The sequence below is a fragment of the Babylonia areolata genome, chromosome 20 (genome assembly GCF_041734735.1).
Source record: "Babylonia areolata isolate BAREFJ2019XMU chromosome 20, ASM4173473v1, whole genome shotgun sequence".
In the NCBI taxonomy this organism is placed as follows: domain Eukaryota; kingdom Metazoa; phylum Mollusca; class Gastropoda; order Neogastropoda; family Buccinidae; genus Babylonia; species Babylonia areolata.
The window spans coordinates 46,540,589-46,553,088 of record NC_134895.1 but is presented as its reverse complement, the minus strand read 5'-3'; the positions used below and the strand labels follow the sequence as shown (position 1 = coordinate 46,553,088).

General features: G+C 45.4%; 1 protein-coding gene across 1 annotated transcript in view; it reads right to left on the bottom strand.

Moving 5' to 3' along the window:
• Positions 1–5,088: 5,088 nt before the first annotated feature.
• LOC143295056 (uncharacterized) overlaps positions 5,089–12,500 on the bottom strand; it is a 32,355-nt gene continuing 24,943 nt past the window's right edge. The window contains exons 3-5 of the mRNA XM_076606618.1: positions 10,740–11,179; positions 7,196–7,372; positions 5,089–6,437 (exon numbers count right to left, since the gene is read on the bottom strand). Coding sequence (XP_076462733.1) covers positions 6,105–6,437; positions 7,196–7,372; positions 10,740–11,179 — 950 coding nt within the window. The 3' untranslated portion in view covers positions 5,089–6,104. The remainder of the gene's footprint in view (positions 6,438–7,195; positions 7,373–10,739; positions 11,180–12,500) is intronic.

The window sequence follows — 12,500 nt, the reverse complement described above, 5'->3', positions numbered from 1 at the left end:
GAAACGGAATACGGAAATCGGACTACAGATGCAGATTCAGACTGCCAACTACCAGGAATTTATTTATTCCACTGGCGCCTACGCTCTTCTTGTTCACACGATAACCCGTTCTGTTTATTGTTGCTCAATAATAAAAAATAATAAAAATAAATATATATACATAATTAACTTTAAAACACACAGAGAGAGAGAGAGAGAGAGAGAGAGAGAAAGAAAACACGTGAAAATCACTTGAAAGTGTATACGTGTCAACTTCACAAAGAAAGAAACAGACATAAAGACAGGCAGAAGGAGGTTTGTGGAGAGGAAGAGGAGAGAGGAAAACAAAGATAGTGAGCGAACAAAAAAAAAAAAAAAAAAAAAAAAAAAACAGTGAGCGAACAAACAAAAATAAAATCATAAAATAATAAAGCTTTCACCGCCAGTCAATTTAGAGTACAAAATTCCCTTGTGGTATAAACACAGAAAAGACAGTGGCTAAGAATAGCTGGCGATTCCCCCCTTCGATGTATAGAAAATATGGCCTTATCCCACCACCGAACATTAAGAGCAGTAGGTTCATGGATAACAGACCAATGAATGGTCACCTTTCAGTGACATGGGTCCTCTACCACGCCTGTGCATAAATGCGAGCTTGGCGGTGAAAGGGTTAACATAATAATAACCATATCCAACAGCACACTGGTTTGACTGGCTTGTTCAGTTCAGACGGACACACCGTCTCGCGCAAATCGATCTGGTTTTTTTTTGTTTTTTTTTTTTTTCAAGCAAATAGTGTGTTTGTTGGTGGAGGATTCTGAATGACGGGGATAAGGGTGTGTATGAGATGAGAGAGGAAGGTGCAGAGAAGGCAGCAGAGCATGGTAAGGACACATGCAGCAATGGTCCTGGGATTCTTATCCATGTCACGCAGTGTGGGATAGTGGTGGTGGCGGTGGCGCTGTGGTTATGCGCCCAATTATGAAGCAAGCGTCCGTGTGTTCGATTCCAATGTACGGACCGAGATTTTTTTTTTAAATAAATCTTTTTACACTGTCCTCCACTATATTTTGAGTGGTGGTCTGGGTGCTAGTCATTCGTGTAAACCGTGGTCCCGTGTGCAGCGTGCACTTGGCGCACGAAATAAGAACCCACGGCTTCAAAAGGATCAGATAAAATCATGTAGAAATAATCTATTTTGATAGTAAAACAATTACAACTAGTTGCAGGCAAATGAAAAGAAAACAAACTATAAAAAAGGGGGGGGGGGGATAGCCCTACACCTTGGCAAGGCAAATGAATGTAATGCCCCCCACCCTCCCAAATTAAGTCGAAAACAATAGAAAATGAGAAACGACATAAATAAATGGTATTATCGCTTCAATTATGCACGGAAATTGCCGCAGTTTAAAAGAGAAAAAAAAAGACCAAAAAAAAAAAAAAAAGACCAAAAACAAAAAAACAGGTCCTTGAATCCAGGACACTCAAACAGAAAAAATGCCCGAACATTTACCTGCGTGTGTAAACCGACGAAACCTTACATTCGGCCCGGACAGCAAACTTTTTTTTTTTTCTTCCCCAAGACCCTCCATTCTGTCACATTTCTTGTGTTGTGAAAAGAGGTCAGCAGACGCCTTTGAACCGGAAGTTCAACACCAAGGGGCGGTTACTCCCGCTAGCGGAAGAGGGGCGCTGCAAACAACTCACTGCTGTTTTGGTCACTCTGCAGCATCGGCAAGCCTGTGCAGTGTGCGCTTCACCTTTGAAGACAAGGAGAATCTATTTCAAGCAAACACATACTCTTTGAATGTCAGAGTCTGAAATCGTTTTTACCAAACTTCTCGGAAAATTCTTTTGAATGTATTTTTGACAATTTTCTAAGATGTTATCTGCTGTTGCAGAAGGTTTGCTGCATAGTCCAACTGGACATTTGTTATAATTGTTTACAGTTGTTTGATGTTAGCGTTTCCTTCTATATTGTGCCTATGTCTCCCCTTTTAATGTCTTATTTTTTCCAATGCTCTGTATCTTTCCCCAACCCCCCCCCCCACCCCTTCACACATATGTGCACACACACATACACACACATCATTCATCACCCTCTGCCCAATACCGTTCCCACCTCCACGCTCCGCCACCCCCCCACCCTTTTTTTCCGTCTAATATCACTTAAAGTGGAAGACGTTAAACTGAAGACTACTACTACTTTGAAGACAACACATCTCTGCACGAGCTCTCAGAAGATTACCCTGTCCAACAACGACTTCCCGCCAGCACCGGTCAACTACCCGACGGCGGCAGCATCTTGAATACGTCTACACTAACCAACTACGAATACGTCTACACTAACCAACTACGACTACGACTACACTAACCAACTACGAATACGTCTACACTTACCAACTACGAATACGACAATACGTCTACACTTACCAACTACGAATACGTCTACACTTACCAACTACGAATACGTCTACACTAACCAACTACGAATACGTCTACACTTACCAACTACGAATACGTCTACACTAACCAACTACGAATACGTCTACACTAACCAACTACGAATACGACTACACTAACCAACTACGAATACGCCTACACTAACCAACTACGAATACGTCTACACTAACCAACTACGAATACGCCTACACTTACCAACTACGAATACGTCTACACTAACCAACTACGAATACGTCTACACTTACCAACTACGAATACGTCTACACTAACCAACTACGAATACGCCTACACTCACCAGCTACGTCCACCCACCTATCTTGACAACCCTGCCCAAGTTCGACAATAAGCAACGGTTAGTAGCCATAGGTGCTTGTCCCTCAGAAGTGCATTGCCCGACGACCGGCCATCATAATTAATTGTTTAGGGCACTGACACTTTACTTGCAAGTGGGTCCGAGTGAAATAAAAATAGAACAAACGAGAAGTTTGCAAACCAAAAAAAAAAAAAAAAAAAACCCAAGCACTTTGCCATAGTCAGTGTCATCAATTTATATCTTGTGTCCATCCATTTAAAAAAAAACAACTCATTCTTATTCATGGCTTAGCTTTCCTTCTTTTTTTTTTTTTCTTTTTTCTTTACCTTTTATCGAACAAACTTTTCACCTCAGTTGCTTGCAGTTGCACTGACAAAAATATGGCGAACGTTTCACTGACTCAGGTTCGACAACAAAGCTGGTGAAGAGTAAAATCCCCCCACACACCCCCACTCCCGTACCCACCCCCCCCCCACACACACACACACACACACACACACACACACACACACACACAAAATCGTGACCTGCAAAATTCACGTGAACTGGCTATTTTTTTTTTCCCACCCCGTGAATTTCGTGGTGAAAGGAGAGGGGTGCGAAGGTGATGGAGGACAATGGGAGGATGGGTGGGGAGAGTGGAGAGGGACTTGGGGGGGCTTTTAACACGTGCATGCAAAACTAAACGTGTGTGTGTGTGTCTGTGTGTGTGTCTGTGAAACAAACACTGACCCGGTTATACGTAAACGGGTGTTCACCCCCCTCCCCTCTCCTCTCCCCCAATATGGGATGTGGAATTAAAATGGCAAGATAATGAAAGGAGTGTGTGTGTGTGTGTGTGTGTGTTAAAGGAATACACACTGAACCATTTACAAGTAAACGGGTGCGTACCCAAAGATGAGACGTGGAATTCATCAAAATGGCAAGATTATGAAAGCGTGTGTGTGTGCATGCGTGCGCGCGTGTGTGTGTGTGTGTATGTGTGTGTGCGTGCGGTTATACGTAAACGGGTGTTCACCCCTCCCCAGCCCCAAAATGGGATGTGGAATTAAAATGGCAAGATAATGAAAGGATGTGTGTGTGTGTGTGTGTGTGTGTGTGTGTGTGTGTGTTAAAGGAACACACACTGAACCATTTACAAGTAAACGGGTGTGTACCCAAAGGTGAGACGCGATATTCATGAAAATGGCAAGATAATGAAAGCATGTGTGTGTGTGTGTGTGTGTTTTGTGTGCGTGTGTGTGTGTGCGCGCGCGCGTGTATGTGTGTGTGTGTGTGTGTGCGCGCGCGTGCGTGCGCGTGCGGTTTGGAAAGTATCATTTGACTACAATAAACACGATCATAATCCCACTCAAATAAACAACAAAACAGCAACAGAAAAAGTCCACCACTGTCAGCGGCCAACACTGGCTGTTGACCACACCGCTGATGCCAGCTCTTTCAGAAGTCTCAAGACAGTTTAATTAACTTTGTCAGCCATGGATCAAGCAATACAGTGACCGAGTTGTTGTTTTAAGCACTGAACCATTCCCCGAACATCTCGCAGTCTGCGTCTCCTCCAATCCCAAGTCTTTTAACTCACTCAGTACGGCCAGTCCTCTCTTCTCCTCTACACAGACCCCTCGGATGTCCAGTGGGTGTCTGAATGACCCAACGTTTAGCTTCCGTCGTCAGAATTGTGGTATTCTTTGTCAACATTCACCTCTTCAGTATAAGAGCCTTCCGCTTGCAATATTTTGATGATGGTAATTGGGGTGAAACGCTGTTAACGTCGTCTCTTTCGCCGTTCGTATGGAGAGAGTTAACGTGGAGGAGAGTCGTTGTTCGACAGGGTTCTAGCTTGTGCCAGTTGCATTTGCTTGGTTCTAACTTTTTGACAAGTTACACGTGACTATAAGTATGCCTACGTTGACCGAACTACGCCATTGGGTCAGTTGGTCCATACTACACACAGGTACTGGCGGGTTACGACCATTACTAGGCTCTTCCGTCCGTCCGTCCGAGCAATGCAACTGGCTGCATGTAGCTGCAGGCTGGAGAAAAAGAAATGCACCAGAGAGTTGAAAGAGAGGGGCGGAGGGGGGAGGGGTGGGGGCTCAGAGAGAGAGAGCGAGGGAAGGAAGGAGAGGGAAAGAGGAAGCGAGAAAGAGAGGGAGAGAGAGAGGGAAGGAAGGAGAGGGAGAGTGAGAGAGAGAGAGGGGGAGAGAGAGAAGGAAGGAGAGGGATACAGTGAGCTAGAGAGAGAAAGTGAGGGAGGGAAGGAAGGAGAGGGAGAGTGAGGGAGGGAGGGAGGGAAGGAAGGAGGGAGGGAAGGAAGGAGAGGGAGAGAGTGAGGGAGGGAAGGAAGGAGAGGGAGAGTGAGAGAGAGAGAGGGGGAGAGAGAGAGAGAGAAGGATCTTGAAGACAGTTGGGATTTCGTGGAGATAGGGATCTCAGACAAGGAGAAGGATCTCTCAGGGGCATCTCAGAGATACAGGGATCTCATAGAGGAAGATAGATCTCAGCGAGGGGAATGTCTGGGAGAGGAAAAGAGAGAGAGACAAGGAGATCAGAGAGACAGAGATCCAAGATTGAAGAGGGGTCTTTGAAAAAGGGGGGGTCTCTCAGAGAGAGGAATCTCACGAAAAGGGATCACAGACGTAGCGATCTAAACGTGAGGGATCTCAGAGAGGGACGGGGATCTCAGAGAGAGAGAGAGCGAGGGATCTTTGAGCGAGAGTAAGGAATGTCTCACAGACAGAGAGAGAGAGAGAGATGGGTCTCAGTGAAGGAGAGGGATATCAAAGAGAAGTATCTCAAAAAAGGGGGGAGTATGAGAGAGAGGGATGATCTCAGAGAGAGGGGTATCAAAGAAAGGATTTTCAGAGAGGGAGATTTCGCAGAGGGACATGGATCTCAGGGAATGGAGTCTCCAGATATGGAGAGGGAGAGATGAGGAATCAGAGAGGGAAAGGGGCTGGATCTCAGAGAGGGAGGAGAGATCTCGGACAGGAAGAGATGGGGAATCGCAGGGAGGGGTCTCAGAGAGGGAAAAGATGGGGATCAGAGAGGGAGAAGTTGAATCTCAAAGAGGGAGAGGGATCTCAGAGAGAGAGGGAGAGAGAGAGAGAGAGGAATCTCAGAGGGGGGGAAGGATCTTGGCGAAGAGGGAGAAACTGTATCTCAAAGGGGCAGAGAGAAGGAGGCTGGGGGGCTGGGGGGGGGGGAAGGAGGTTCAGAGAAAGAGAAATCTCGTCGAGAGAGGGAGAGAGAGAGAGAGGGGGATAAACACAGAGACAGACAAAGAGACACAGACAGAGATGGGGGTGGGGTGGGGGTGGCGTGGTGGTGTGTGAGACTGAGAGCGATCTCAGATGTAAACGTAAGTCTCGGTGACGACCAGGCGGTCACGGACGGTGGCACTGGGCAGGTCGTCGTCCTCCTCCCTCTCCCTCCTCCTCCTCCTCATCCTTCGCCTGGCGCTCTCCTGCACGCGGTGCCACAGCTTGTACTTGAACTTGATGTCCCGCGACAGCTCGCGGCCCCGGGTCCCGCACACCTCCAGGGCAGCCCGCACCCGCGGCGACCCTTTCAGCACCTCGTCGTTGTTGGCCGCCGCCTGGAAGCTCAGCGAGGACGTCACAGGGATCTCCAGCAGCAGGACGGCGGGCCCGTCGATGACGCAGGCGATGACTGAGGTTTCCTGTGAGACAGGATAGAACAGAATTATATAGATAACATACAGAGAAAGCAGTGTTCAGTAGAGGGGGTTTGTGGACGCGCGCGAAAACATACGCACACACACGCGAGCGCGCGCACACACACACAAACACACACGCACGCACGCATGCAAGCACGCACGCACATACAAACACACACTCACACACACACACACACACACGCACACACACGCACGCACGCACAAACATGGGGAAGAGAGGGAGGGAAGGAGACAGACAGACAGACAGACAGAGGGACCGTTGACAGAAAACAATACGGCGTGGCGTGGTGATAAAACATTTAGTGATATGCGAGAAAGAAAGAAAGAAAGAAAAAAAAAGGGGTGGGGTGGGGTGTGTGTGTGAAAAAGACTGAGTAAAACAATGAAATAAATATATGTCACAGAATGCTTTTCTCAAGGAGAAAAATTCACATGAGATAAAATTCTGTATTCTACATTTCCTTTGTTGTTGGTTGTTGTTTTTTTCTTCTTCTTCTTTTTTTTTTCGTTTTTGTTGTTGTTGTTTTGTTTGGGTTTTGTTTTGTTTGTTTCTGTTTTGTTTTTTCTTATTCATCCTCTTCTTTTCAAATCAAAATATTCACAAATATAACCAAAGGGTTGTAGAAGTATCCAACGACGGTGATGATGATGATGATGATGATGACGATAAAAAAAAAAAGTACACTATCAGCCCCCTCACCCCCCCCCCTAACCCCCCACCCCCATCCCTTATCACTGACCTGGAAGGAGTCCAGCAGGGTCAGCAGCTTGGTGAAGGCGGTCAGTCGGGGGGCCGTCCTGCCGTAGGCGTATCGGGCCAGGAGGGGGAACTGCTGGTTGGTCATCATGTCCCTCGTCTTCACGGACAGCTTGGTCTGCCCGGCCTCGTTCTTCTCGATCGTCACCATCTCCCCGGCCTGTTGGGCAGTGTGTGTGTGGAGGGGGGGGGGTGAGGGGGAGAGGGGGGGAGGGGGGGAGGTGGTGCGGGGGGGGGGGGGTAGGGTGGAGGAGGTGATGTTGGGGTAGTGGGGGTGGAGGAGGGGAGAGTGGGTAGGAGGCCGTTAAGGTGGACGGGAGTGTGGTGTGAAGTGGGGGAGGGGGTGTTGGGGTAACAGAGAAGTTTGGGGTTTTTTTTTTTTTTAATAATTATTTTATTATTTAAAAAAAAATTGTCTTCGGTGTCTTGGTTTGTAGAGGAGAGGGAGACTGTGTGTGCATATATATTATGTGTGTGCGTGTGTGTGTTATCTGTGAGAGAGAGGAGAGAGAATGTATGTGTGTGTGTCAGAGAAAGAGAGAGAATGTGTGTGTGTGTGTGTGTGTGTGTGTGTGTGTCAGACACAGAGAAAGAGACAACGAGAGACAGACAGACACAGAGTTTCAGTTTCAGTAGCTCAAGGAGGCGTCACTGCGTTCGGACAAATCCATATACGCTACACCACATCTGCCAAGCAGATGCCTGACCAGCAGCGTAACCCAACGCGCTTAGTCAGGCCTTGAGGGGAAAAAAAAAAAAGACACAGAGAGAGTGTACAACTCTCATGTCATTAACAACATTTCTCACAGAAACACAGACACAAACACAGACACACAGAGACATACGGACACAGACATATGGACACACACACTGATTATTGCAGAGCAAAATTTAGAAATATTATTCAAGGGAGATAAACTACTTTCGTCTTGAGGATTGGATTTTTTTTGTAGTTGCACCCCTTGAAACGGTCGCTTGTTGTGACCTGTGTGTGTGTTGGTGACGGGCGCTTGCTGTTACTATGTGAGGACCCATCTCCATCCCCATCCTCCAGCTCCGACCCCCAACACACACACACAGACACACACACACAGGTACATGTTAGTTATGCATTTTTTGGTGGTGTTCGTTGGGTTACGCTGCTGGTCAGGCATCTGCTTGGCAGATGTGGTGTAGCGTATATGGATTTGTCCGAACGCAGTGACGCCTCCTTGAGCTACTGAAACTGAAACTGAAACTGGTGGTGTTCCACCTTTTTATGTTTTCCGCTTACCTCCCCCTCACCCCTTTATTTAATTCATATTTATTTATTTATTTATTTATTTATTTATTTTAATCGTCTAATATCACGGATAGTAAAAAGACGCTAAACTAAAGAACGAACACAGAGGTACGACATACACACAGGTACATACACACACACAGGTAAAACACAACACACACACACACACACACACACACACACACACACACACACACACACACACACACATATATATATCTTTTTTATATACTGACTGACGGAAGACTGTCTCTTCTCTGTGTATCTCTGTCTCTCCCTCTTTTTATTTTTTAATTTTTTAATTTTTTTTTTTTTTTTTTTTTTTTTTTTTTAATGGGAAGGACTCTCGATAGATAATTCACTTGTAAACATAGGTAACGTACTTCTCTCGCTATCATTATCCTAACTACTGTTTGGTGCCGCTGATTGTTGGGGGGAATTATCTACCCTTTACCACGATGCAGGGGGATTTGAGCGCTGATTGTTGGGGGGAATTATCTACCCATTACCACGATGCAGGGGGATTTGAGCGCTGATCGTTGAGGGGAATTATCTACCCATTACCATGTTGCAATGGGATTTGAGCGCTGATCGTTGAGGGGAATTATCTACCCATTACCATGTTGCAATGGGATTTGAGCGCTGATCGTTGAGGGGAATTATCTACCCATTACCATGTTGCAATGGGATTTGAGTGCTGATTGTTGAGGGGAATTATCTACCCATTACCATGTTGCAATGGGATTTGAGTGCTGATTGTTGAGGAGAATTATCCACCCATTACCATGTTGCAATGGGATTTGAGTGCTGATTGTTGAGGGGAATTATCTACCCATTACCGCGATGCAATGGGATTTGAGTGCTGATTGTTGAGGGGAATTATCTACCCATTACCACGATGCAAGGGGATTTGAGTGCTGATTGTTGAGGGGAATTATCTACCCATTACCACGTTGCAATGGGATTTGAGCGCTGATTGTTGAGGGGAATTATCTACCCATTACCACGATGCAATGGGATTTGAGCGCTGATTGTTGAGGGGAATTATCTACCCATTACCACGATGCAAGGGGATTTGGTGCTGATTGTTGAGGGGATTTATCTACCCATTACCACGTTGCAATGGGTCATGACTTTCGGTTTTGGCTCGGTGAACCATGAAATCATTAAGCAGCGTTAACTCATGCATGACTTCATTCTAACAGCTCTGAAGTACGTGGTAAATTACACAAATACACACATACACAGTTCACACACGCACGCACGCACGCACGCACACACGCACACACACACATTAAAACAACCTTTGATACGCACACATGCGACACCCCCATCCCCAACACACACACACACACACACACACACACACACACACACACACACACACACACACACACACACACACACACACACACACACACACGCGCGCGCGCGCGCCTAGAACGTCAGAATGTTCTTCTTTGGTTTTTTGGTGTGCGTAACTCATGCCCGTCCGTGTGGTGTGAAATACCGTAGTTATATGTAATGACATTGCTGTGAATAGCTTGAGAAAGTTAAAAACTGACTGTGAGAAAATGAAAAGTGAAATGCTAGAGCGAGCGAATGAGATAAACAGCTGTGAATTCTCTCTTGTCTCCTCTGAAGGTTTTTTTTTGGTGAGTTAAATGATCTCATGTCATAAATAAAGAGAAAGAGGCGTTCAATAAAACAACATAAATGATAAATGCTGGACCTCATGAACACGAATAAATAAATAAATAAATACACACAGACATGCTTGTACAATCCAATTCCTACAAGCAAGTGTACGTTGTCAGATCAGTAGGCTATTTAGCAGTTTCAGATCGCAAAGAAGACGACGAGGAAGAAGAAAAAAAAAAAGAAATGTGTGAAGGGGGGAATACAGCCGAAATAAGTAGCTAAGAAGATACCCTTAAAAATGTTTGCAGTTCCTAATGATGATAAATATGTAGTAAGGTTGTACTTGCTGTTCATTTATCATCATCATCATCATTATTATTATTATTATCATTATTATTATTATCATCATCATCATCACCATTATTATTATTATTATCATTATCATTATGAAAATCATTTACTGATCTGATGGTGAACTTTTGAATGTGACTTGTAAAAAAAAAAAATTCTGTTTTATCGTTTGAAGCAGATAATGAAAGCGTTTGAATTGACTTGAACAGAGTTGAACTGAGCAGAACTGAACTGAACTGAGATGAAACGTTACCTGGTTGGTAGGAACCAGGACAGGCATCCCTCTTTCATCCAGACACTTCATCACACGCTTCCCGTTGTTATTGGTGGTGGTGTTAGTACGACTACCGCTGCCGACGGTCGACGACGCTGATTGGTTGTTGCTGGTGTGGCGGGAACTGCCGGAAATTACCGAGTGGCCTTTCGTGGCCTTCCCCTCTGAGTGCCTCTCTGTGGCCGGGTCACCACCAGCACCACCACCGCTAACACCGCCACCAGGAGGTGGGGGTTCGTCCACCAGAAACACGTTGCCCATGGTGTAGACGAAGCGTGACTGGTCCTTGGGGTCTGCCGGAAATGACGTGATGTCGGACAGGTTGAGGAAGGCCGGAGTGTCGTCATGGGCGATGGCGTTCAGGGATTTGACGTGGGTCTTGTCCTTGGTGGTCCTGGACTGGAGCCGGAGAAAGTGGCCTGCCAGAATACAGAATACGTTATTATCTCAACAAGAGAAATCCATATGTGGTGTAAAAACAGAAAAAGAAACAATACAAGAAAATCACAGTCATTCAACGTGTATATAGATAAACCATATTAAGATGTCAACCTAGGGCAAACCATCATTACGATCAATAATCACAGTAGACAACAACAATACAAATCCTTAAATAAGTAATTTAGAGTAAGTCATACATACACTATCACAGCTATACACATGCAATGATAATCACAGTTAAAGGATAGACATGGTAGTGTACTAAAAGCTGACATAGACATAATTATAGTAACAGTATGCAAAATGGGGGGCAGAAACAGTTGGGGTTTTTTGTTGTTGTTTGTTTTTTGTTCATTATCATTATTATTATTATTATTATCAGTAGTAGTAGTAGTAGTAGCTGTTGTTGTTGTTGTTGTTGTACCACCGAGGCAACCATGTGTTTGTTCTGTATTGTCCATGTGTTCTGTGTGGCTTGTTCAGGATTAAAGAGGCTATGCCAGTCTTGACTAAAAGCTAATTTGTGTTTGCACATTTCTTCTGTCATTGCTGTTGTGTGCACATGTCAAATGATCGGTGTAAGGACAGGCCCGGCGCTTCCTTTTTTTTTTTTTTTTTTCCAAGAGGAAGTGTCTGGGTTTGTTTGTTCCAATGTATCTTTTATTTACCTGTGTGCTAGCTGAATCGGTAGCGTAAGCAGCATTGACTTTGAAGTTGTGTGTCTTGCGAATGGAGAGAGTTACCACTCTATACTATTTGTTAATCATTACTTTTGATCTCCTGGCCTCATTGTTTATTTAATTTCTAGTGGTAGTGGTAACAGTAGTTGATATTTCGATTATGGCCAACAACTCCCACGTTCACTCGTATGCACGAGTGGGCTTTTATGTGTACGACCGATTTGATCCCCGCCATGTATACAGTATAGGCAGAAGAGGGGGGGGGGGTGGGGGGGGGGGGAAGGGTGCGGAAGGGTGGGTGAGGGGGGGGGGGAAGGGTGAGGGGGAGTTGAACAGACAGACACACATACCGACATAGATACAGACACAGACAAATAAAATACAGGGACAGTCAGAGGGAGGGGTTAAACAGACAGACAGACACAGATATACAGACAGAGACAAATAAATAGACAGAGGGAGGAGCTGGACACAGAGACGGACAGACAGACAGACACAAGTACAGGCAGACACAAATGAATGCAGAGACAGGCAGAGGGAGGAGTTGGACAGACAGACAGAGATACAGATACAGACAGACAGACACACATACAAACACAGAAACAGACAGAGATAAATG